The sequence below is a fragment of the Sminthopsis crassicaudata genome, chromosome 1 (assembly GCF_048593235.1).
Source record: "Sminthopsis crassicaudata isolate SCR6 chromosome 1, ASM4859323v1, whole genome shotgun sequence".
In the NCBI taxonomy this organism is placed as follows: domain Eukaryota; kingdom Metazoa; phylum Chordata; class Mammalia; order Dasyuromorphia; family Dasyuridae; genus Sminthopsis; species Sminthopsis crassicaudata.
The window spans coordinates 476,708,495-476,730,852 of NC_133617.1; the positions used below are offsets into that span (position 1 = coordinate 476,708,495).

At 35.9% G+C, this 22,358-nt stretch overlaps 1 protein-coding gene across 2 annotated transcripts in view; it reads right to left on the reverse strand.

The window, feature by feature from the left end:
• Positions 1-9,919: 9,919 nt before the first annotated feature.
• The window catches only part of PDGFA (platelet derived growth factor subunit A), a 36,015-nt gene continuing 23,576 nt past the window's right edge, over positions 9,920-22,358 (reverse strand). Inside the window, exons 5-7 of one of the 2 annotated variants that reach the window (XM_074281087.1) lie at positions 12,953-13,079; positions 12,235-12,317; positions 10,867-11,182 (exon numbers count right to left, since the gene is read on the reverse strand). In XM_074281087.1, coding sequence (XP_074137188.1) covers positions 12,262-12,317; positions 12,953-13,079 — 183 coding nt within the window. In that variant the 3' untranslated portion in view covers positions 10,867-11,182; positions 12,235-12,261. Of the gene's footprint in view, positions 11,183-12,234; positions 12,318-12,952; positions 13,080-22,358 lie in introns of both variants that reach the window. The other variant, XM_074281088.1, reaches the window with a different exon arrangement.

A 22,358-nucleotide genomic window follows, 5' to 3' on the forward strand; every position in this document is an offset into this window, starting at 1 on the left:
TCTATAACTGTTTTCATGTGTAGCCTAGTAATCTTCACCATCCTCAATATGGTATCCTTTTCTCAGACAATGATCTCTTCTTCCTGGTCCTGCTTGACTTTTGTGACATGACTTTCTCTTGATTCATCTTATTTTCCTTTGCAATTATTATCCATCTCTCCTTCCCTTAATACGGAGACACTCTGGGGTTCTGTCCTAGGTTCTCTTATCTTTTCTCTCTACATACACTCTGTCTTTTGGAGATGTCATCGGCTTATAAAATTGTTCTATAAGAAACGATCAGCAGGATGATTTCAGAGAAGCCTGGAAAGACTTATGTGAACTGATGCTGAGTGAAATGAGCAGAACCAGAAGATCATTGTACACAGCAACAAGGAGATTATATGATGATCAATTCTGATGAACATGACTCTTTTTAATAATGAGATAATTGAGGCCAGTTCCAATGATCTTGTGATGAAGAGAGCCATCTGCACCCAGAGAGAGGACTGTGGAAATAGAATGTGGATCACAACATAGCATTTTCATTCTTTTTTGCTGTTGTTTGCTTGTATTTAGTTTTCTTTCTCTTTTTTCTTTTTGATCTGATTTTTCTTGTGCAGCAGGATATTTGTATAAGTGTGTGTATACATATACATATATATATGTATATATATACATATATATATATATGCTTTTATATTAGATTACTTTCTATTTAGGAGAAGGGTGGGGGGAAAGGCAAAAAAAATTTAGAACACAAGGTGTTCATTATCCATGAATATGTTTTAAAAATAAAAAAACTTTAATAAAAAAATTTTAAAGAGTTAAGAACTTCATGCTATGGAATAAACAAAAACAAAACAAAACAAAAGATGTCATCAGCTTCCATGGACATAAATATTCTTCCCAGGAGATTCCCAAATCTATATATCCAGCCCTAATATCTCTCTTGAATTCCAACCAGACCATTACTACTGCTTGCTAAATATCTCCTTTTAAAGGTCCTGTTGTTATCTCAAACTCAATATGATTCAAATGGCCCTCAGTATTTCCCTCTTATATCTACTCCTCCCTCCAAAATTCCTTAGTTCTATTGAGGACATTAGTATTACCCCAGTTATCCAGTTTTATAACCACAGGGTCATGTTTAATTCTTCTCTCTTCCTCAGTGGCTAAACCTATTCAATTGCCAAGTCTTGCCAATTATATCTCTACTTCTCTAGCATCTAGTCCTGTTTCTCCACTAACACAGTCAATATCTTAGCTCATTCTCATCTCCTTTTATATAAACAATAGCTTCCTAATTGTTTTCCCTGTCTTGCCTCTCTCTGATCCAATCCACCCTCCATGCAATTGCTAACATAATCTTCCTATAACATATTTCTGAACTTAAATGTGGTTCAAAGCACAGTATTTTCACCTTTTTTTGCTTGTTTTCTTTCTCATGGTTTTTCCCTTTATTGATCTGATTTTTCTTCATAATATGACAACTATGGAAATATGTTTAAAAGGATTGCACATACTTAACCTATTAACCTATTGGTATAAATTGCTTGCTATCTTGGAGAGGGAGGAAATAAGGGAGGGGAAGAAAAATTTGGAACAAATTACAAAAATGAATGTTGAAAACTATATGTGCATTTTGAAAAACAAAATATTATTGAAAAGAAAAAAAAAACAGGTCTCAACCTTGATCAAAAATTTTCCATGGCTCTCCATTGCCTTTAGGATGAGAGAAAAATTGCTTTGCCTCACAGCTAAGGTAATGTTATATAAAGATTCTGGACCCAGAATCTGAAAGACTCATCTTCCTAAGTTCAAATCTGGTATAAAACACTTATTAGCTATGTTAAATCATTTTGCCTTGTCCCAGTTTCCTCACTTATAAATTGACTTGGAAAAGGAAATGGCAAACAAACTCAGTATCTTTGTAAAGAAAACTCCAAATGGGATCACACAGAGTCAGATATAACTAAAAATGACTGAACAACTGAGTAACTTACCTCATATCTGCTTTTCCAACCTTATTACATACTGCTTTTTGTTCACCAACATAATATTCCAATGAAACTGGATTATTACTATCTAGTAACCTAGGCACCATTAATTGGACACACTCTTCTATCTCCATATATTTTAACAAACTCTTAACTCTGCCTGGACTGTTCCCCTCCTCATTTCCACCTCTCAAAATCCTTAGTTTTCTTCAAGGTTCACTTCAAATGGTATTTCTTCTCTGAAGTCTTCCCTGATTTCTTTGATCTTAAGTGCTCCCTCTCCCTCTTCAGTTTTCCTTAACTTATATTTATTTGTGTACAACTATGTCCCATCAGTAGGATGTAAGCTCTATTAAGAGTACTGAAAATATAGTCAGAAAGACCTGAGTTCAAAACAAGCCTTAGACATTTACATGCTACATTATCCTGGGTTAAGGCATTACATCTTTCTCTATAGGTCTAGGATTCTATCCACTGTTTCACCTAGATGCTTTTGGGCTTCATCTGTTGTGGTAGTTGTTTAGTCATTCAGTCATATCCAATTCTTTGTGACCCCATGGACTGCTATGGCATACCAGGCTATTCACTACAATCTCTCAAAGTCTATACAAGCTATACTAGCTATCCATCTCATCCTCTGCCATCCCCCTCTTCCTTTTGCCTTCACTCTTTCTCAATATCAAGATCTTTCCCAGTGACTTCTGTCTTCTTGTTGTGTCTAAAGTGTTGAAGCTTCAGCTTCAGAAGATGACCTTACAGAGAAAAACTTGAATTTCTTAAACTATGACTGATATGATGTCTTTGCTGGCCAAATCACTCAAAAAATCTTTTTGAGAATTGGAAATTGAGTGGATATCCATCAGTTGGGGAATGACTCAATAAGTTATGGTATATGAATGTAATTTATTATCGTTCTATAAGAAATGAGGAGCTGGATATTTCAGAAAAATCTGAAAAAACTTATATGAACTGATAATGAGTGAAATGAGTAGAACCAAGAGGATATTGTACACAATAACAAGATTTTGTGTTGGTCAATTGTTATGGACTTGGCTCTTTTCAACAATGAGATGATTCAAGGAAATTCCAGAAGACTTGAAATGAAAAATGCCATTTGCATGTAGGAAAAAAAAACTATGAAGACTGAAAGTAGATCAAGGAATAGTATTTTCATCTTTTTTTTTTTTTGATGGTGGTGTGTGTTTCTATCGGGGAAGTGCCTTTCTCGTATATTTTTTTCTATGAGTTGATTTTCCTTGTGTATTATGGTGAATATAGAAATATGTTTAGAAGAATTGTGCATGTTTAACTTAGATTGTTTGCTCTCTTAAAAAGTGGGGAGGGTAGGAGAAAGGGAGAAAAAAACCGGAACACAAAAGTGAATGTTGAAAACAATCTTTGCACGTATTTGGGAAAATAGAATACTATTTTAGGGGGGAAAAAAGTTTTCTTGAGCACCACCATTCAAAAGCATCTATTCTGTGACTATGAGCTTTCCTGATAGTCCAACTTTCATAACCATACATTGTCATTGAAAAAACCAAAACTTTAACTATATGGATTTTTTGTCAGCAAGATGATGTCTCTGCTTTTTAGTATGCTGTCCAAATTTACCATATCTTTTTTTCCAAGGAGGCAACATCTTTAATTTCATGGCTGTAGTAACCATTTGCAGTGATCTTTGATCCTAATAATATAAAATCTGGCACTGCTCCTATTTCTTCTTCCTCTATTTATTTGCCATAAAGTGATGGGACCAGTTTCCAAGATCTTAATTTTTTGAGCTTCAAGTCAGCTTTTATACTCTCCTCTTTTGCCCTCATCAAGATGTTTGTTAATTTCTCTTCACTTTCTGCCATTATGGTGGTATCATTTGCATATCTGAAATTGTTGATATTTCTCCTGGCAACCTTAATTCTGACTTTTGATTCATCCAGTCTGTCATTTTGCGTGATGTCATTTTGCATGATATACTCTGCATACAACTTAAATAAATAAAGTGGCAATATACAGCCTTGTCATACTCTTTTTTTTTTTTTTCAATCTTAAACTAATCAGTTGTTCCATATTTGGATCTAACTATTTCTTCTTGGCCCATATACAGGTTCCTTAGGAGACAAGTAAAATAATCTGGTATTCCCATATCTTTGAGATTTGCCACATTTTGTTGTGATACATACAAAGAGTATAAGAATATTCCAGACTTATATAAAGCATTTCAATTGATTAAAAATTCATGACATACACCGCAGTGACCAATTTAACTCAAGACTTTTTGGTCCAGCCAAACTAGTCTCTGATAGTTCTTCCCCCAAGACAGTCACTCTATTGCCTGTTTCCATATCTTTGCAGATACTATTCTCTATGAATGAAAAGTATGCCTGTCTCCAAGGCTTTAACATTCAGCTTAAGAGCCTTATCTACATGAAGCTTTTCCTGGTACACCCAGTTGCAAGTGATGTAACTCATCCCCCACAATTAACCTATCTGTTCTGTACGAACTGTAGATAGATAGATGATACATAGGTGTTGTCTACTACAATAGGATGTAAGTCAGTTAATTAACATTTCTAGTCTGAAGCACCTTTATTTCTGGGAATCACACATGGAAGTGAGAACTAATATCCAGCCCCCTATTTCTAAAGTTCAGTCCCTATATTTCCCACTTCCTATAGACATTTCTACATGGATATTCCATCTTCACCTAAAATGCAACACATTTAAATGAAATCCCCCTTTCTGTCTGGAGCCAGTTTCCTGTTCTAAGTTGCCAGTTCCCGGTCACCCAGACACAAAACCTGAGTCACATCTTTCACTGTTACTTCTCAATTATGTTTTATTCTTTTTTTTTTTCCCCTTGAGGCTGGGGTTAAGTGACTTGCCCATGGTCACACACCTAGGAAGTGTTAAGTGTCTAAGACCAGATTTGAACTCAGTCCTGACACTAGTCCACTGTACCTGCTAGCTGCCTCTATCCTTTCAATTCTAGTTGCTGCCAAAGTGAAACCCTAATCACTTTTGTCTAATGTGTTGTATTGACTTTCTAATGGATTTTATCTAGCTCTGGAACCACCATGTTATCAATCCTTGCTCATCACTATCATTTTCCTTAAATGCTACTCTCATGTTACACAGATAGGAAAACAAAAAACAAAAGCAAAATCCTTAATATATCCACAATGTTTAAAATTCCAACTCAAAAACCCTCCAAGATCTCCAACAATCCTGCCCTAACTCCTCCTCTACCAATCTTGTCTCCCATTATTTCCCAGGGCCTAACAATAACCCTGAATGTGAATCAAAGCATAGTTTTTTTTTCAACTTTTATGTGTGTATTGTTGCTTGCTCATTTTTCTTTCTCTTGTTTTCTTTCCCTTTTAATATGATTTTTCATGTACAGCATATTTTAAATTGTACATGTTTAATCTATATTCTATTGCTTGCCATATAGAGGAGTGGGGAAGGGAGGAAGAAGGAAGAAAAATTTAGAGGACAAGGTTTTACAAAGGTGAAATGTTAAAAACCTTTTTTGCATGTATTTGGAAAAATAAAATACTATTTTTAAAAAATCACTTCCACAAAAGAACATTGGGAAATGAGTATGGATCACAACATAGCATTTATACTCTTTCTGTTATTGTTTCTTTACATTTTTGTTTTTCTTCCCAGGTTGTTTTTATCCTCTTTCTTTTTTTTTTTTTTTAATTTTTATGTTTTGGGGGCAGCTAGGTGGCACAGTGGATAGAGCACCAGCCCTAAATTCAGGAGGACCCGAGTTCAAATCTGATCTCCTAGCTGTGTGACCCTGGGCAAGTCACTTAACCCCAGCCACCAAAAAAAAATAATAATAATAATAATTTTTATGTTTTTGTTTTGGTCTTTTTTATTATAGTTTTTATATACAAAACATATGCATGAGTAATTTTTCAACATTGACCCTTGCAAAAGCTTCTGTTTCAACTTTTCCCCTCCTTCCCTCTATCCCCTCCCCTAGGTGGCAGGTAGTCCCATAAATGTTAGATATGTTAAATACAATATGTATACATATTTATATAGTTATCTTGTTGCACAAGAAAGATCAGATTTTGAAAGATTAAAAATACCTAAGAAAAAAAAACAAAAATGCAAGCAAACAATAACAGAAAGGGTGTAAATGCTATGTTGGGGTCCATACTAATTTCCCAGAGTTCTTTCGCTGGGTGTAGCTGGTTCAGTTCATTACTGATCAATTGGAACTGATTTGGATCCTCTCATTGTTGAAGAGCCACATCCATCAGAATTGATCATCATGTAGTATTGTTGTTGAAGTATATAATGATCTCCTGGTCCTGCTCATTTCACTCAGCATCAGTTCATGTAAGTCTCTCCAGGCCTCTCTAAAATTATCCTCCTGATGATTTCTTATAGAACAATAATATTCCATAATATTCACATACCACAATTTACTCAGCCATTTTCTAATTGATTGGCATCCCTGCAATTTCCAGTTTCTAGCCACTACAAAAAGGGCTGCCACAAACATTTTTGCATACAGGTCCCTCTCCCTTCTTTAATATCTTTTTTGGGATATAAGCCCAGTATTTACCCTCTTTCTAAATCTGATTTTTCTTATGTAGCAAGACAACCATATAAACATGTATACATATATTGTATTTAACATATACTTTAACATATTTAACATGTATGGGACTACATACCATTTAGGGAAAGGGGTGGAAGGATGGAGAGGAAAAGTTGGAACAGAAGCTTTTGCAAGGGTCAATGTTGAAAAATTACTCATGCATATGTATTGTCAAAAAAAAAAAAAAAAGCTATAATAAAAAAAAATGGCATCCTCTCTTCTGGAATGCTCTTCATCATTTAGACCAGGGGTTCTTAACTTGAGGTCTATGAACTTGTGTTTTAAATTTTTTTGTAGCCTGTAGATGGGAAGTCGGCATGTATTGGTAGAAATATGGATATATTTATTATAAGTTTGTTGAAATCTGGTTCTCATTTTATCCTCAGAATGCTTTGTATATATGGCTCCAAAAAAAAGGTTACTTTTGGCATTGATGATCCCTACAATCCTTTCTACCTATGAAGCTTTGAATTGAAACTACTTGAAATGATGCTGTGATATGATGGGAAGAGTGAGGTTTGAGGGACAAACACCTTGAAAATCAAAAAAAATTACATCATTTTTTTCCTTTGATAAATCTTTTTAAAAATCCATTTTCAATAAAAGTTTAGTTTTTGCTTGGGTGTGAATAGAGCACTGTTTCAATTAAGTAGACTCAAAGGGTTGGTACTGAAAAGGATCAATCATTTAACCGGACTCTGCTTTTTTACAGATGGGGGAAACTGAAGCTGTGATAAGAGAACTAGCTTGCCAAAGGCCATACAAGCCATCAGCATCCTATAGTGGAAAGAACAGTTTCTAAAGTCAGAAGATCTCATTTCAGATTCTGAGTTAACTACCTTTGTGACTAAGCTTATGGACCTGAGACCTCAATTCAATCCTGTCTCAGACACTAGAAATATGATCCTGGAAAAGGCCCAAATTCTATTTCTTTGCCTATAAAATGAAGATAGTAATAGCACTTACCTCACAGGATTGTTGTGAGGACAAATGATATAACCTTAAACAGGGGTTTTGTGGCTTACTAAGAAATATTTAACAAAACAAATGCCAAATAAAATATAACATTAGATCATTCGAAGTCAATACAGGGCCTAAGGAGATGTTTCTGGGTGGCTTAATACCCTGCCCCCTCCTTTCCTATTTGAGTGACACATCACTGATTAAGATTCCTTCCAGTCCTGATGATGCTAACTCTTGCAAAATAATTTATCCCTCTTTTAAGATCTTAGTTTCAGCCCTTACTCTTCCCTTACTTCCCCTTTCTTTTTCTCTCAAAAAGTAGCTATGCATTTTACCCTTGGTTGGGGGAGTTCCTCCCAGACCCAGGCTATCTTTTGTCACCTCTCCCATTATCATACTCGCAGGACCCAGCAAGCACTTGGTTTAAGACAGAGAGGCCAGTCATCTCTAAAGGGATGATCTGTTAGAAAGGAATGCTGGGAATGCAGACAAAACCTTAACAAAAGGAAGCACAACAGCATCGATGACACTGAATTTTTTTAAGTCATCATCTCTGTAGCCAATTCAAAGACGGGTCAATGTTTGCTTAAGTCAACCACAGGGACCACAGGGCTCGGACACAAAGACCATATCCCCTAATTCCTTGTAAGAGCCAGTAATGAAATTAACCGCCGACTCCAACTCTGTCATTGAAAGAGCTACCACAGGACCCTTCATTCAGTCTGTAGCTCTCCTCCCTTTGAAACCATGACAGTCTTTATGGCGGCACCAGTCAAATAATGCCTGCCTTGGGTTACATTTTCTCTGGGAACTAAATATACCACGGAGTTAGCCAACTCCCTGCCACAGCAAAGGAACCACAGGGTATCCTTACAAAGTGGGGCCCTGGTTTACTCCAGCACCTTTCTTTGTTTTTCTAACATTTTCCCCAAAAACCTATGAGGAGAGCACGCCATGCTTTTTCAGCTACATGATTTTAATGGGTAAATGAATTCTTTCATTAGATAGCTTGCAAAAAAAAGAGAGAGATGAGCAATATTATTGGCATCTCACTAAAACATAAATATATAAATTACACTTTTACACATTAAAAAAAAAACTTTAGACGACATATACATTCATGGGCATAGCATTGTGAATGGTACCCAGCTGAGAGTAAGCACAGGTGGCCAACAGAACTCGGATTTCCACTCTCTGAGAAGAGAGCGTACACCCCCTCTGGGCATCTGACTGGTATCCAGACAAAGCTGAGTTCTGACTTCATGCTGCCATTAACAGCCTGTTCGCAAAATTGCTTTTCTGTTGCTTGAAATGTGATCGTGCCAGAGAGGGCAAGAACAAGTTCAATCTTTTCCCCCAAATTTGAAAGGCTACAAATGTTGGTTCCCCTCAGCCTCTCCCCACCCCCCTTCCCCATCCTACCCCAATCTCCTTAGTGTTTACATCTCAAAGCTTCAGTTCATTCACATTCAGAGGCATTCCATTCAGGCTGAAAGCCTTATCATAAAGACATGCTACTTTATAAGTTCCTCTTTAAAAAACAAAAACAAAAACCCTTTACTTCACTAACACATACAACAGAGAGAAAGTTTCCATCTCTTAGGAAAAATTTCATGTGAAATGAGAAAAACAATTTAAAGGAATATAGCCACATGACCTGTATGAAGGGGGAAGAATTAAGGCAGCTGAACAAGCCACCAGGGTAATAGAATAGTTAACTGTCTGTCTACCCAAGGCCATAAGCCGAAGAAAAATGGAAAATAAAATCAGGCTTTTGCCTATGCCCTCCAACCAAGCCTGACTCAAACATGGTGGGGTTTTGTTTCCCCTTTTAAGTTAAATTCAGTCAAATAACCCCTCTGACTAAAGTTTTCACTTTCCCTCCCAATGGCTTTTGGCATGAGATAGACAGCCTCAGTCAACTAACCAAATGTTTGGTCTGTGTGACAATAAATGAACAGTTAGGCCAATTTCTTTCATCAAATTGAACTGACCAATGAATCTGGAATTTTAAATATGACCGCATCCTCTTTAATTTTCAAAGCAGTGGGTGGGGCCTGAAACCAATTGGGTTCAGCTGAGCCCTCCAGTGAGGACCCAATGGAATCCCCCTGTACCACTGGCATATGCAAGAAGCATATGCATATCAACCAGCCTCTACATACAGCAAGGCGAGCTGGTTTTGAGACAGAATTTGAACTTAGTTGGGCTATTCTACTAGAAAAATATGACCATAAAATGTTAGGGGAGGGAGATTTGGATTCCTTTGGAGGTGGAGTTTTTTGTTTTGTGATGAGGGTTACGGTTTGGGAGGGAAGGGAGGGAAAAGGGATGATTTCAAGAAAACATAGCAGGATTTCTCAGGTATATAAAACTGTTAATTTTAGATAAAAATACAAACTTCACCTTTACAAAAAACACATTTTCTGTTGAATACACGCAAAGCATAACATCTTACCAAAAATAAAGAATTTTAAAGTTCTGTTCAAATATTGGCAGCAGGCCACTTCTCTGCTGTGACAACATTGTACAATACAGATACAAGAAGAAGTTGTACATTTTCACCCAGCCAAACATGTCAAAAATTAACTTTCTATCTCATATATTGTAAAAAGAATGGCAAATTGCTAACACAGATATCACTGACTAGTCACCAATTAACAAAAGCCTGGAAGGGAGGATTTGGCATGGATGTTTCTATGATTGGTTTACGCACATTATTTTACTGAAATGGCTTAAATTAAAAGGGAGGGGGAGGAAGGAGAAAAATATAAACCCAGAAACATTTAGAAAATTATGCATAGGTAGGTATACCATGTTTATTTTAATACATCTCATTAGTTTGCATCCTGCTAGGAGAAATACCATCATACTGCCTGCCTTACTGTTACAGCAGCCTTTTTCATGTGTTATTGGTAAATGGAGTCCAAGAGATTTAAAAAAAAAAAAAAAAAAAAAAAAAAGCTAGGCAAAGAATAAAAAGAAAAGCTTAATAATCACTTTATGGTGTAAAAAAAAAATCCACTTAAGGCTCTCAAAAAGGTTTTTTGTATAGACTTAAAACACTACGGAGCGAGGATGTATTGTGTCTATAGTGTTCGCGTGGCATTGGATACATTCCTGGTTGTTGTTGTTTTCTTTTTGTGTGTGCCTGTAGTCCATCAGTGTCCATCCATCTTCATCAAGAAAACAGGCCTATTTCTTGATAAAAAGCACCTTTGACCACTTGACAGAAATCCATTGTTCATTTAGATTTTTGTCACATTTTTGTAGGACTTTTAGGTCTCATCCATTCAGTCAACCTTTTTAATTTTTTTTTTTTTGTATGGGTTTTTGTGTAGTTTTTTTCTTTTTTTTCTTTTTTTTTTTTTTTTTTTTTTTGGACAAGGAAGCTTCTTATTGTTTCACCGAGTGCTACAATACTTGCTTTGATGTCACATTAAACAAATGTACATTGTCTCTTTGTTCTCATCAAGTGTTCTTTCTGACAGTTTTTCACAGAGGAGAACAAGTAGAATATACTGTCAATGAAGCACCATACATAGAAGGTTCAGGAATGTAACAAACCATGTACATCCGTGTCCCAGAGAAGATTTTCTAGCTTATTTTCACCTCACATCTGTTGGCGAAAGAAAAGATACAATCACTCTGGGATCAAGTGTCATGACTTACAATCAGCAACCAATCAAAAGACATTCTAAATGGAACAATTAGTCCAATTAAAATAGCACAGAAAGTTGGTTAATAGGATTTAGTGGCTTCTGAGAACTGTACAAGTAAAACCCAAATCATCTTCTAAGTAGTATAAAAAAATTCTAGAGTCAAAATAAGGAGATCTGGACTCACATCCAAACTCATTTTTATGTAAACTTTAACCATGGCAGCCACTTTACTTGGTCCCACTTTTTTTTTATGGTAGTAAAGCTGACATGATCTATAAAGTTCCTTGAAGTTTTAAAGTATTATAACTCAGGAATTGGGAAGACACTATCCTGCTTCCCTGCTCCCAACTGTTATGTTTTAAAAATTAAAAAAGGGAGGTATAAGATCCTCACAGAAAAATCCTTCAATAAGACAACCATCATCAAGGACTGGTGAATCATCTGCCATGGGGTTGGTTGGGGAGAGGCATGTAAAATGTTTCAAGCTCTTTTCTTCCTCTAGGATTCTATGATTTAGGGTACTAAATCGATGAATCGTTTTTCAAAAGAAGGCAAAAGTGAGTGTGGAGATCCTCCTGGGTCTAGAATGAGATTTTTCTAGACATTCAACTTTTAAATAGCCCAATCCTTTGAAACAGAAACCATTTTCAATCTTATAATCCATTCATGCATTATTACAGGATGCTTTGACCCTCCAAATCAATAAAACAGAGAAAACAAAAGCCAAAGGTAGGATACTTCAGATCACAGAAGCTCAAGTATTAATTAGGACCTTTACAAAGGCAAGAAAGGCAAAGAGTCAAGAATGGAAAGGCCAATGGTTCCAGGTAGCTTAAAAGGGAAAAAACCAGCAGGGTAGCATGATTAGAGCCAATCATATCTAATCTCTTTGCAGCTTTCAGGTAGCAAGTGTCAAGATTGGAAAAGTGATTCAGTTGGTGTGATAAAGAGTTTGATTGAGTTGTCCATTGTTTGTGGGATTATAGTATATCCAGTTTTTAGGTCCTACCTGATTATCAAATAGCTCCAGTGGGCTTTAGGTTGGTTTTAACTTTTTTCTTTTCCGTTTTTTACCTGTTTCCCTAGGCCTTCCTGTTAACATAAGGGCAAGGAGGGTGAAAGCCCTAAGGGAATGCTGTTTGCTTCAAAACTGAAGTTAAAAAAACCACCTGAGATGCTTATCTTTCTGAAAGAAACTTGATAATCTTTTGTATTAAGGTACTTCCTTGTATTTTTTTAAACTGATTTTCAGCGCACATTATAAAACCATTCTGCTTTGTAAGCAAAGAAAATAAAAACCTAGGTTTCAGCTAAGATTGGGAGTCTGAAGTTAAAAAATACCCCCTTCATCCTTGCCTTTTCATCCTGAAAAACTAACTTCCATTAAAAGAAAAGGAGAGGAAAAAACTTTCCACCTCAAACCTTCATTCCAATTTGGTTTTAGCCATATCTTTAGTTGTACCTGGGTAAGATTATAACCCTCTACATACACTTCCCCTTCTACTCTCACACCCTTACCTCTCCACCACAAATAATCTTCACTTCCAAATTCAGTTAATTTTTATTAAGTGTAGTTGGTATCTATATGCTCAAAGGTATATGCCTCCCCAAAATCCATCATTAACCAAATATCCTAACAATTTTGCTGGCACCCCCCCACAGACAAACCTTACCCCCCAGGAAACAAAAATATAAAAGATACCCACATCAAGAAGATGACCACTTACCAGTTTCTTCTTCTCGATAATCTGAATTAGAATTTGATGACATACAGGTGCACTCCAAATGCTCTTCTAACCTCACTAGAACTTCTTTTAATTTCGGTTTTTTCCTAACATATTCCACTTTTGCCACCTGCAAAATAAAAAAAAAAATACTAGTGAGACCCACATTGGTGCTTTAGTCTTCAGCAATCACATGCTAAAAAAGCATGAACCCTAAGAGAGTCAGTTTTTTAGTAAGATTGCAGAACTAGCAAGTCACTTAACACCACCCAGAACCCAGCTCTCCTGAAGAACTAATTTCCATTTACTTGCCAAACAAAATGCAAAGGGATGTCTTCTGAAGCTTCCAAAGAACCTAGATGCCTTCTAGTAAAATCCCCATACTACTATGAAAAAATAAATCAAGAACAAAAATATTCTAAGTATTATAAATATTTGAGATTTAATTGGGTTTGTGCTCATGTGCTTTAAGAAAAAGCAAGATGCAATAGAACTGAAAACATTTAGTTGTAACCAGCAGAAAAAACTACAAAATGGAAGAAAGTATCTTTTTGAAGATAGTTCCATACATACATTATTTAACATGTCTGTTTTGCATATCACACCATATTATTTTCATTTAAATCAGTCAGCCAATGAAAATAATTAAGAATGTTAATATATTAGGGTTTGTTGACCTGGCCAAATACGTTAATAACCTACACAGGGGGAAAAATCAAGAATTTCAGTTTTCCCAACATTCCACTCCAGCTTGTTTTCAGAAATTTAGGCCAAAGACCCTGGCACATAATCCCAGCTTGATGAAATCAGTTCCCAAGAGGTCTGAAACATCCAACCCAGAACAGACAGAGCTTTGGTTCTAAGATCTGGGGCGAGCCTGCACTCATGGCATTTTGAGTTAATGCGGATCCCAAACTGAGATTTTCTATCTTTACATGAGACAGCTCCATGGAAGATTCTGAATGAATCAATCAATTTAATTGGCCCCAAGTGGCAGCTGGAAATGGAAATAAAACATTTAAGATTCCTATTACCCTTCAGGAACAGTACTAAAATAAAATTATTTTCTTTGTCCCAAAGAAATTGAGATATATATATTATATATATATATATATATATATATATATAAACAGTTTATGACTTTAGAAGATTGTGGGATAAAAATTATATTGGTATACCACATGCCAATTAAGAGCCAAATGCCAAACTTGGCCATCTTAATCTCCAGGATTTTCCAACAGAGTCTACTTGTCTTGGTGCAATGTTGAATAAGAGTCCTACATCAGTCACACTCACAGACACCAAGATGAAGCTAAATGAACTTCTGGAAAATACTTGCCCTCGAATGGGACCCCTTCTTATGCTAACCTAACCCTATTTCCCTTTACTATTGTTTCTTAACTTGGTATCCAGGGATAGATTCCAGGTGGTCTGTGAACTTGGATTAAATTAAGAGTTGGGGGGGAGGGTGAGAGGAGGTTGAGAAGGGGAGTTTCCTTTATAGTCTTTTATTTTATGCATTTAAAAACATTTGATCAGTGACACAAAGGTTTCAACTTCCAAGAGTCCATGACATTAAAAAAAATTAAGAATCCCTATGTTAGATAGAAATACAATTGGTAAGCATTAAAAAAGAAGCCAACTGAAGACCCCGTATAATTAAAAACCCTCTTCTCCAGCTAGGCCTATCTCCTGTTCTTCATGGGTATGCTCATTCCAAACTCGTATATCTTTCTAACATATGAGAAACAAAGAAGAGAAAATCTATTAAATAATAACTTAAATTGGATGTTGCAAAGATTTAAATATTAAGCTCATTATCTTTCCTCACAAACTCTCTCTCCTCTTCTTAACTTTCCTCATCAAAGGTTATCTAAGATATTACTATCCTTCTATCAAAGGTACCATCATCCTTCCAATGCCCCAAGTTCACAACTTAGGTGTCATCCTTCACTCCTCAGTCTCTGTCTCTATATCTCTGTCTCTCTCATTCCTCCATGTCTAATGTCAGCAAGGATTGTCAGATTTTACTCTCAAAACATCTCAAATACAACCTTTTCTAATCCAACACTGCCATCACAATCCTGACACACCACTTCATGCTTGGACCACTGCTTGTCTGCCTGCCCATCAAATATAAAAATCTTTCCAGTATTCTTACACTTTATACATTCCCTATACTCTGATACAGCAACACAGCCTTCCTGCTATTCCTTAGAACAAGAGATTCTACTCTATTTTCCAAGTCTGAGAATTTTCAGGAGCTGATCTTCACACCTGAAATGCCCCCTCTATTCATCTCTACCTTCTGACTTCTCTGACTTCTTTTAAGTCCCAGTTAAAAGCCCTGTTGTATAGGAAGCCTTCCCAATCCCTCATCTGGTACCTTTCCTGTTGATCATCTCCAATTTATCCTGTACATAATTTGTTTGTGTGAAGTTTTTTTTTTTGTTTTTTTTTTTTGTATGTAGTCTCTCCTGTTAGACTGTGGGCTCCCTGTAAGAGGGTCTGTCTTTTTTCTTTTCTTTGTAGACTCAGCACTTTATTTACCAAATGACTGACTAAATCTATGAGCCTATAAACAATAGCCACCTGACTTCTGTGGATTGAAAGAACAATTAAATTTAAAATGGAAAATGACAGCAATTTCCAATTCCTCCAAATCTTGCTTATGGGACCTTTCCCCACTTTCCTTGTAAGGAGAAAATGTTCCTCAACAAGTGAACAGAAAATGACACAATGACCTGCATTGTATAGATAGTTTAAGGCAGTCATATGGGATTGAAATCATGTAGATGGCTAAGACTGCCTACTTCATTTTGTGCATGTAGGTAAAGCTAGAACAAAACTCACTGTAACATCAAGATGTTCATGAAGTAAATATACATACACATGCTATATTAATTGTTAACCCATATATGGTACAAAGGGCTTTTAAGGAAGACATGTAAAAAGGTATTTGTCCATGTATTATGACCAAACATGATATAACCCTAAACTAAAGTTTTGGGGAATGGCAGTTGGTTTGTGTCCTATTTTGGAGATAGCAGTTATGAGGCAACCAAGACCATTTTATCTGAAATTTCTCTAAGAATAAACTTTCACATGAAAACACTCATAAGGTATGCCATCCTAGCCTACAATAAGGTTATTTTTTCTCTTTTGCCATATTTATTATTTGCACTCTATTCTCTCACTGGGAAGCTCTACCAAAATGATCTTTGCAACCTCTCACCAACACTGGTCCATCAAACCAGAGGGATGGATTTGAAGCCTGGACCCAAAAGAGGCAGGAGCATAGCAAGAAAAATCCCTTTTCTTTCTCATCTGATCTCACACCTTTGTGTATTTACACTAAAAGAGTACCTATATCTACTAACCCAAATGGACCTTGTAGGGTGGAAGGAGTGAGGGAAGAACAGGGCATGGACAATAAGAATATTTCTAGATGTGGCAGTAAACTAAGAGAGGAACTTTTCTTATGTTCTGTTGAAATCTATATTTTCACCTTAGATCCTCACTGCCAATCTAAACATAGCTTATAAGAAGGTAAATCATGCTAGTGACCCATAGCAATGAAAGCAACAAAGAAGTATTTTGAAAGTTTCCTATCAATAGGAGGTAAGAGACATATTACAGGACATAAAGGGCATTCCCCAGCTCTGAAAAGCTACCTCGGAATATTCACTTTTTTTTTCCTTTTGTGGGTAGAAGTGAATGAATATATCAGATAGTCAACTTCCTACTCAGAGGTCATTACTACCTACATGTACTTTCTACATTCCACATGAATTCTATTTCACATGAGTGTGGAATAGTGGAAAAAACACTAGGCTGGGAATCAGAATGGAATTTAGATGCAAATCCTGTTTGCTCTCCTTACTATCTGTGTGTCTTCAGGCAAATTTTTCTGAGGTTTTTTTTTCATCTTTAAAATGAGATGGTTGGCCTAGATCACAGTGTACTAACAAATGTTTAACACTTAGCTCTCTGATAAAACAAAAAAATTATGCAAGCACATTTTTCAGTTTAAATTACATTGCCATATATTGGATTACTTGCTGCCTAAAGGAGGGGATGAGGAAAAGGGAGGGGGAAAAAATTTGGAACACAAGGTTTTTGCAAGGATGAATGTTGAAAACTGTATTTTGAAAATTAAAAAAAAAAGCTTAAGAAAAAAATAAGGGAAAAAAACCCTTTGATTTACATTGTTAACATTTTCCCCATCATTTTCTTAATTGTCTACAGTTATCAAGTCCTCGTTTCTATGTAGAATGCACCAATTTCCAAGATGTAAAATGCTCACACCAAAAATTTAACAATCCACTAGCCAATTAAAACTGGCTCCAGAAGAATATTCACAACTTATTCAGACTTTAACAGTCCTTTTCATCTCTATGGCCTTCGCTTTGTCTACACTATATCCCTGGATAGGATAATAGGGAAGAAAAGAACAACATGCTAAGCATTAGAACCTTTGTCCCATCAGTCAATTCTACAAATGAACAAAAGTTATCACAATAATCAATTCCAACTGTGTAGTTTCAAACTACACTTAAGCACTTATACCTAACACAAAGTAGATTGGGGAATCACTTAAATTGTAAAATGTGAATGGAATATAGTCAAACCTGAAGAATGAGGATCAAGAATTCAAAAAAGCATGGAAACATCGAATTAACTGAGGCAGAGGGAAAACAGTATGCATGACTACTTCATATAATAAGTAAAATAATATACATAGTGACTGCAACATATACAATGACTACAATGTGAATAAATATAAGTAGGAAAACATAATAAGCAGAAAAATAGAAACAGTGACTAAAATATAGAGTGATTACATTGTGAATAAGCAGAAAAGCAAGGGGGGGATAGGATATACAATGGCTACAATATTGTAAACAGAAAAGGAAAAAATAATGAAACCAAAAAGTTTCATCTGGAGTTGAGAAAATGTATTCCAAACCCTGCTCATTTGAGTATAGAATATTATATAGAATGTGTATAGAATAAGGCATACAACTTCATAAATGTTTGGTATTTATTTCTGATAGATCACTTTTCTTAATCTTGGGAGATATTTTTCTAGTTAGGAGAGGGGAGAATATAAAAATAAGAGATTAACAACAAAAGAGACCAATAAAAATAAGATTTTTTTAAACAAACCCGAGAGGCCAAGTATTAAAAGAAATAGCAACTAGCAATGAACCAAGAAAGGGTGGTTTTTTCTCTGATCAAAATCTTTTAAATTTCCAAAGAGTAAATATTTATTTTTCTGCTATTGCTCTGTGAATGCCTAATATTCCTGTCATTGTGTGTGTGGTTTTTTTCCCTTTCCTTCTCAACCACAGGGCTCAAGCACCACACTCCATTCAATTATGATCACATTTTCCCCAATTTAGAAAGTACAGCAACAACCCACCACCATACACACACACATATAAACTCAGAGACCCAGCTCACCCCATCACTACTCCTTTTAATCAACAAGAAAGCTATGCTACTCTTCTTTTGCCCTAAAAACAAAAGTGCCACACTCAAGACTGAGAAGCAGCAGTGCCCAGATTAGAGACCATTTCCAAGGCTGTCAGATTCCCATATAAAAAGATTAAGAATTGGCTGCGTCACTGAAGAACACTGCTGGAAGGTCACCAATGGGTCAAAGCAATGTTTCCATTTCTTTTCTGAGCATCTAATTCTACACAAATAGGCGCTCTCTCTCTCTCTCTCTCTCTCTCTCTCTCTCTCTCTCTCTCTCTCTCTCTCTCTGTCTCTGTCTCTCTCTGTCTCTGTCTCTCTCTGTCTCTGTCTCTCTCTGTGTGTGTGTCTCTCTCTCTGTGTCTCTCTCTCTGTCTCTCTCTGTCTCTCTCTCTCTCTCTGTCTGTCTCTGTCTCTGTCTCTGTCTCTGTCTCTCTTTCTCTCGCTCTCTCTTAAGTCCTGAGGGGCAAGATTTAAAAATAGGTGGGTCAAATAGATTTAACCCCCACCCATCAAAAAGCATATGACCTTTCACATAGAACAACTTGCTTCTAAGGCCAGGAGTTATGGGGAGCAGCAGTCTAAGACAAGATCACCAAAAATGATGAGCAACTCAACCAAAACCAAATTAAAATGTGAGAAACAGTTAACTAAAAACTGTTAATGTGGTTTTTTAAGTCAACAGATGCCAGCAGTTCCTCATCTATGCTCTAGTATTCTTCCCAAACCATCAATTTCTGAGTTTGATAATGTTGGTGTAAGAAATCAAATTCTTCTCCTAGGTCCCATTTATAAACAAAATGAAACAAAAACCCTAATACTTAATATATGTTTATGCAAGAAACCCACAAGACTGCATATTGATCTAACCAAACAAGACCATAAATTAATATTTTAAAATTCTTCCTCTACCTGATAACATAATGGAAAGCCAGAATTGAGGTGGCACTGAAAATATTTAATTTTTTAATTTGGAACACTCAAAATAAATAGTTCTTCTTTTCTTCCTGCCCTTACCAATAGTTTCCATGTTGCCAATATCAGGACCTCTGTATTCTGGTCTTTGTATTTCCACTAAATACCCTACCAAGCCTGAGCTTCCTTATCTATAAATCAAAGGAGCTGAACTAGACACAAGAGTAGGAAACCATTTTTCTGCCAAAGACAATTTGGATATTTATATCATAAACAGTCCTATAAAATTATCAACTTTTAGAACTAAAGCGGGAGGGAGGTTGCTTTACCTAGCTTTCAGTTCATCATCACCTGTTATTTTTGAGGACCTTCTAGGACCCACAAGCCAGATGCTCCCAACTAGTGAACTACAGGATCACAAAAGGTCCTTTTTTGATTCTACTTATGTGTTAACTTATATCTAGCTTATGTAGGAAAATCCAAGATCTAATTTCTGAGTCTTCAAGTCAAAAACTCTTTATAGGTCACCCTTGCAGCAACTGACAGTGAAAAGGAACCCTACCCTCCATATATACATACATACATACACACTAGCAATAAGGAAACTGAAAATGCAAAGCCAGTTCTGCTTTGAAGTAAATGTGATTTCCTGATTTAGGCTCTCATTTTCCATATCTGTCAAAACAAGTAGTTGAACTAACTAACCCATCTCTAAGATTCTTTCTAGTTCTAAAAAGTCCTCAAGTTTTAAAAGTGCTAATTTGTATATGATGTTCAAAATATTTATACCTCTAATATAGACTTGTTACCATTTGTTGCCTAGGTTCCATACTCCTACACACTCCCACCTATATTATCCCCATAATGATGGGGTTGAATTGAATTTGCTCAACAAAATCTCAGGTTAATTCAACCCTGTCAAAAGTTTCCTTGGTTTACAACTTTGGAAATGATAGTAAAACTGCAAATTTTATTTGTTACACAGGTCTTTAGAAGGGAAAGGAAAAGGGGTAGTGAGGGAGATTGTGTGATATAAATTGTGATGATATAAATAAAAATTTATTTTAAAAGAAAAAACTGCTGATTTCCTAGGTGGTTTTTTAAGAAATTATTAAGAAGAACTAAAGACTTGGATATATCAAAAATAGAAAGGGACAAAATGGAGAATGTTCTTTATTCATAAAAAATTCTAAATAAAAATGTTTATCACTTGCTCTCTAATTCCAATTTTTGGCCTTTATTTCCAAGCTCATTAAATATATTTCAAGGTGATTATGCACTTAACACTAATTAAGTTCCTGATATGTATCAAATGGCAGAGACATCAGGAACCATTTAAGTTCTTTGAAACCCTGTATTTTGAGCCTAGCTATCTATCTGTCCCTTACTCATCCCAAAGGGCCACAGGCACAAATTATAAGCTTTCATCTAAATACCCTTCATTATCAACCTGAATGCTAGGCAAGTCACTAAGATACTGAAGTGAGAGCTACTCTGCAATATTTTATTTTGTTTGTTGGGTTCATGATTGCTTAGGGCAACCTTAATGAAGGTGTATAACTATTTACCACCAGCCATATAGTACAGATACAAAATTCTGAATGGACTTCAATGAAAATGTGGTTATTTTCTCAATGGGTATCCTAGCATTTCACTTTTGGAACAGAAGCCTTAAGAATGTTCTTTCCACATCAGAACTCTATTCTGAAACATATAGTGATTGACCATTATCTACATGTTCCATTTCTTGGTAACTCAGCCATATTTCCTCTTATACCCTGGACACCTCAGACTCCTTTTTTTATGCATGTTTCTACAGCAACCCCCCTTTTTTCAAAGACCAGAATCATAGTCAAATCATTACTACTGGAAAGAATGTCAATCGACCAGCCAATGGCTTTACTCATCATCCTTGTCACTTTCTTTACAGTGACCACAATTCTGTTTATATATTGTCTTCCCCCATTGGATATAAGTTTCTTAAGAGGGATTATATCTACTTTTCTGTTGATGCACTCATCACAGCTCTTGACACATAGTAAGAATTTAATAAATACTTCATCATTCATTCATTCATTTTCAGGAAGAAGCTAAAGAGGTGGTTTACAGTGAGTAATGCCTACTTTTTAATATAAAATTAGTAGTTTATATTATTTATTTATATTCAAGATTTGGCTCTTCTGAGAAGCCCAGAACATGCCACAGAAGGGATCCCACATAATAAGAGAGCAAAAATGCTAACTCTAAAATGAAATGACAACTTCAAAATCTATAGATTTTGCCATTTATTTTACCATATGGAACAAATCATTTAACAATGGGTTCCAAATTTCCTTACTACAAAATTGAGGGGTTGACTATCAAATGTTCCTTTCAACTTTTTAATCTATGAACTAATGAATTTTTTTAACTTCTTAAGGACTGTGTTCAATCTCAAAGTGAAGATTATGTTCAGAAATAAGGGTGATGGGGCAACTAGGTGGTGCAGTAAGATAGGAAAGAACACTAGCCTCAGGGTCAGGAAGACCTGAATTCAAATTTGGCTTCAGACACTAGTCAGATGACCCTAGGCAAATCATTTAACTCTGATTGCAGAGAGAGAAAGAGAGAGAGAGACAGAGAGACAAAGAGACAGAGACCGAGAGAAAGAAAAAGAAACAAAGAAACCAAGAAACTGTGGATGATAGCAGTTAGGGGATTCAATTGAACTAAATAAAGATCATTCATTTCTCTTTGTGATAACAGAGTGGCATGGAGTAGAAAATACACAGGAGACCTGGATTGTAGTCCTAAAACTGGACCATCTATCTGTGTTAACTAGAATAAAGGCTTCTTTATTGGTCTTCCCTTCTTCCTGGATCTCAGTTTACTCATCCCAAAATGAAAGAATTGGTGGGAGATGAGGGAACAACTAGGTTACATTTTCTCTCAGTAGTTCTGTTATAGATCTGAAATTCTGGATCCCCAAAAACAATAAATAATATAATCACAAACTAGACTTCCTCACTTCCTT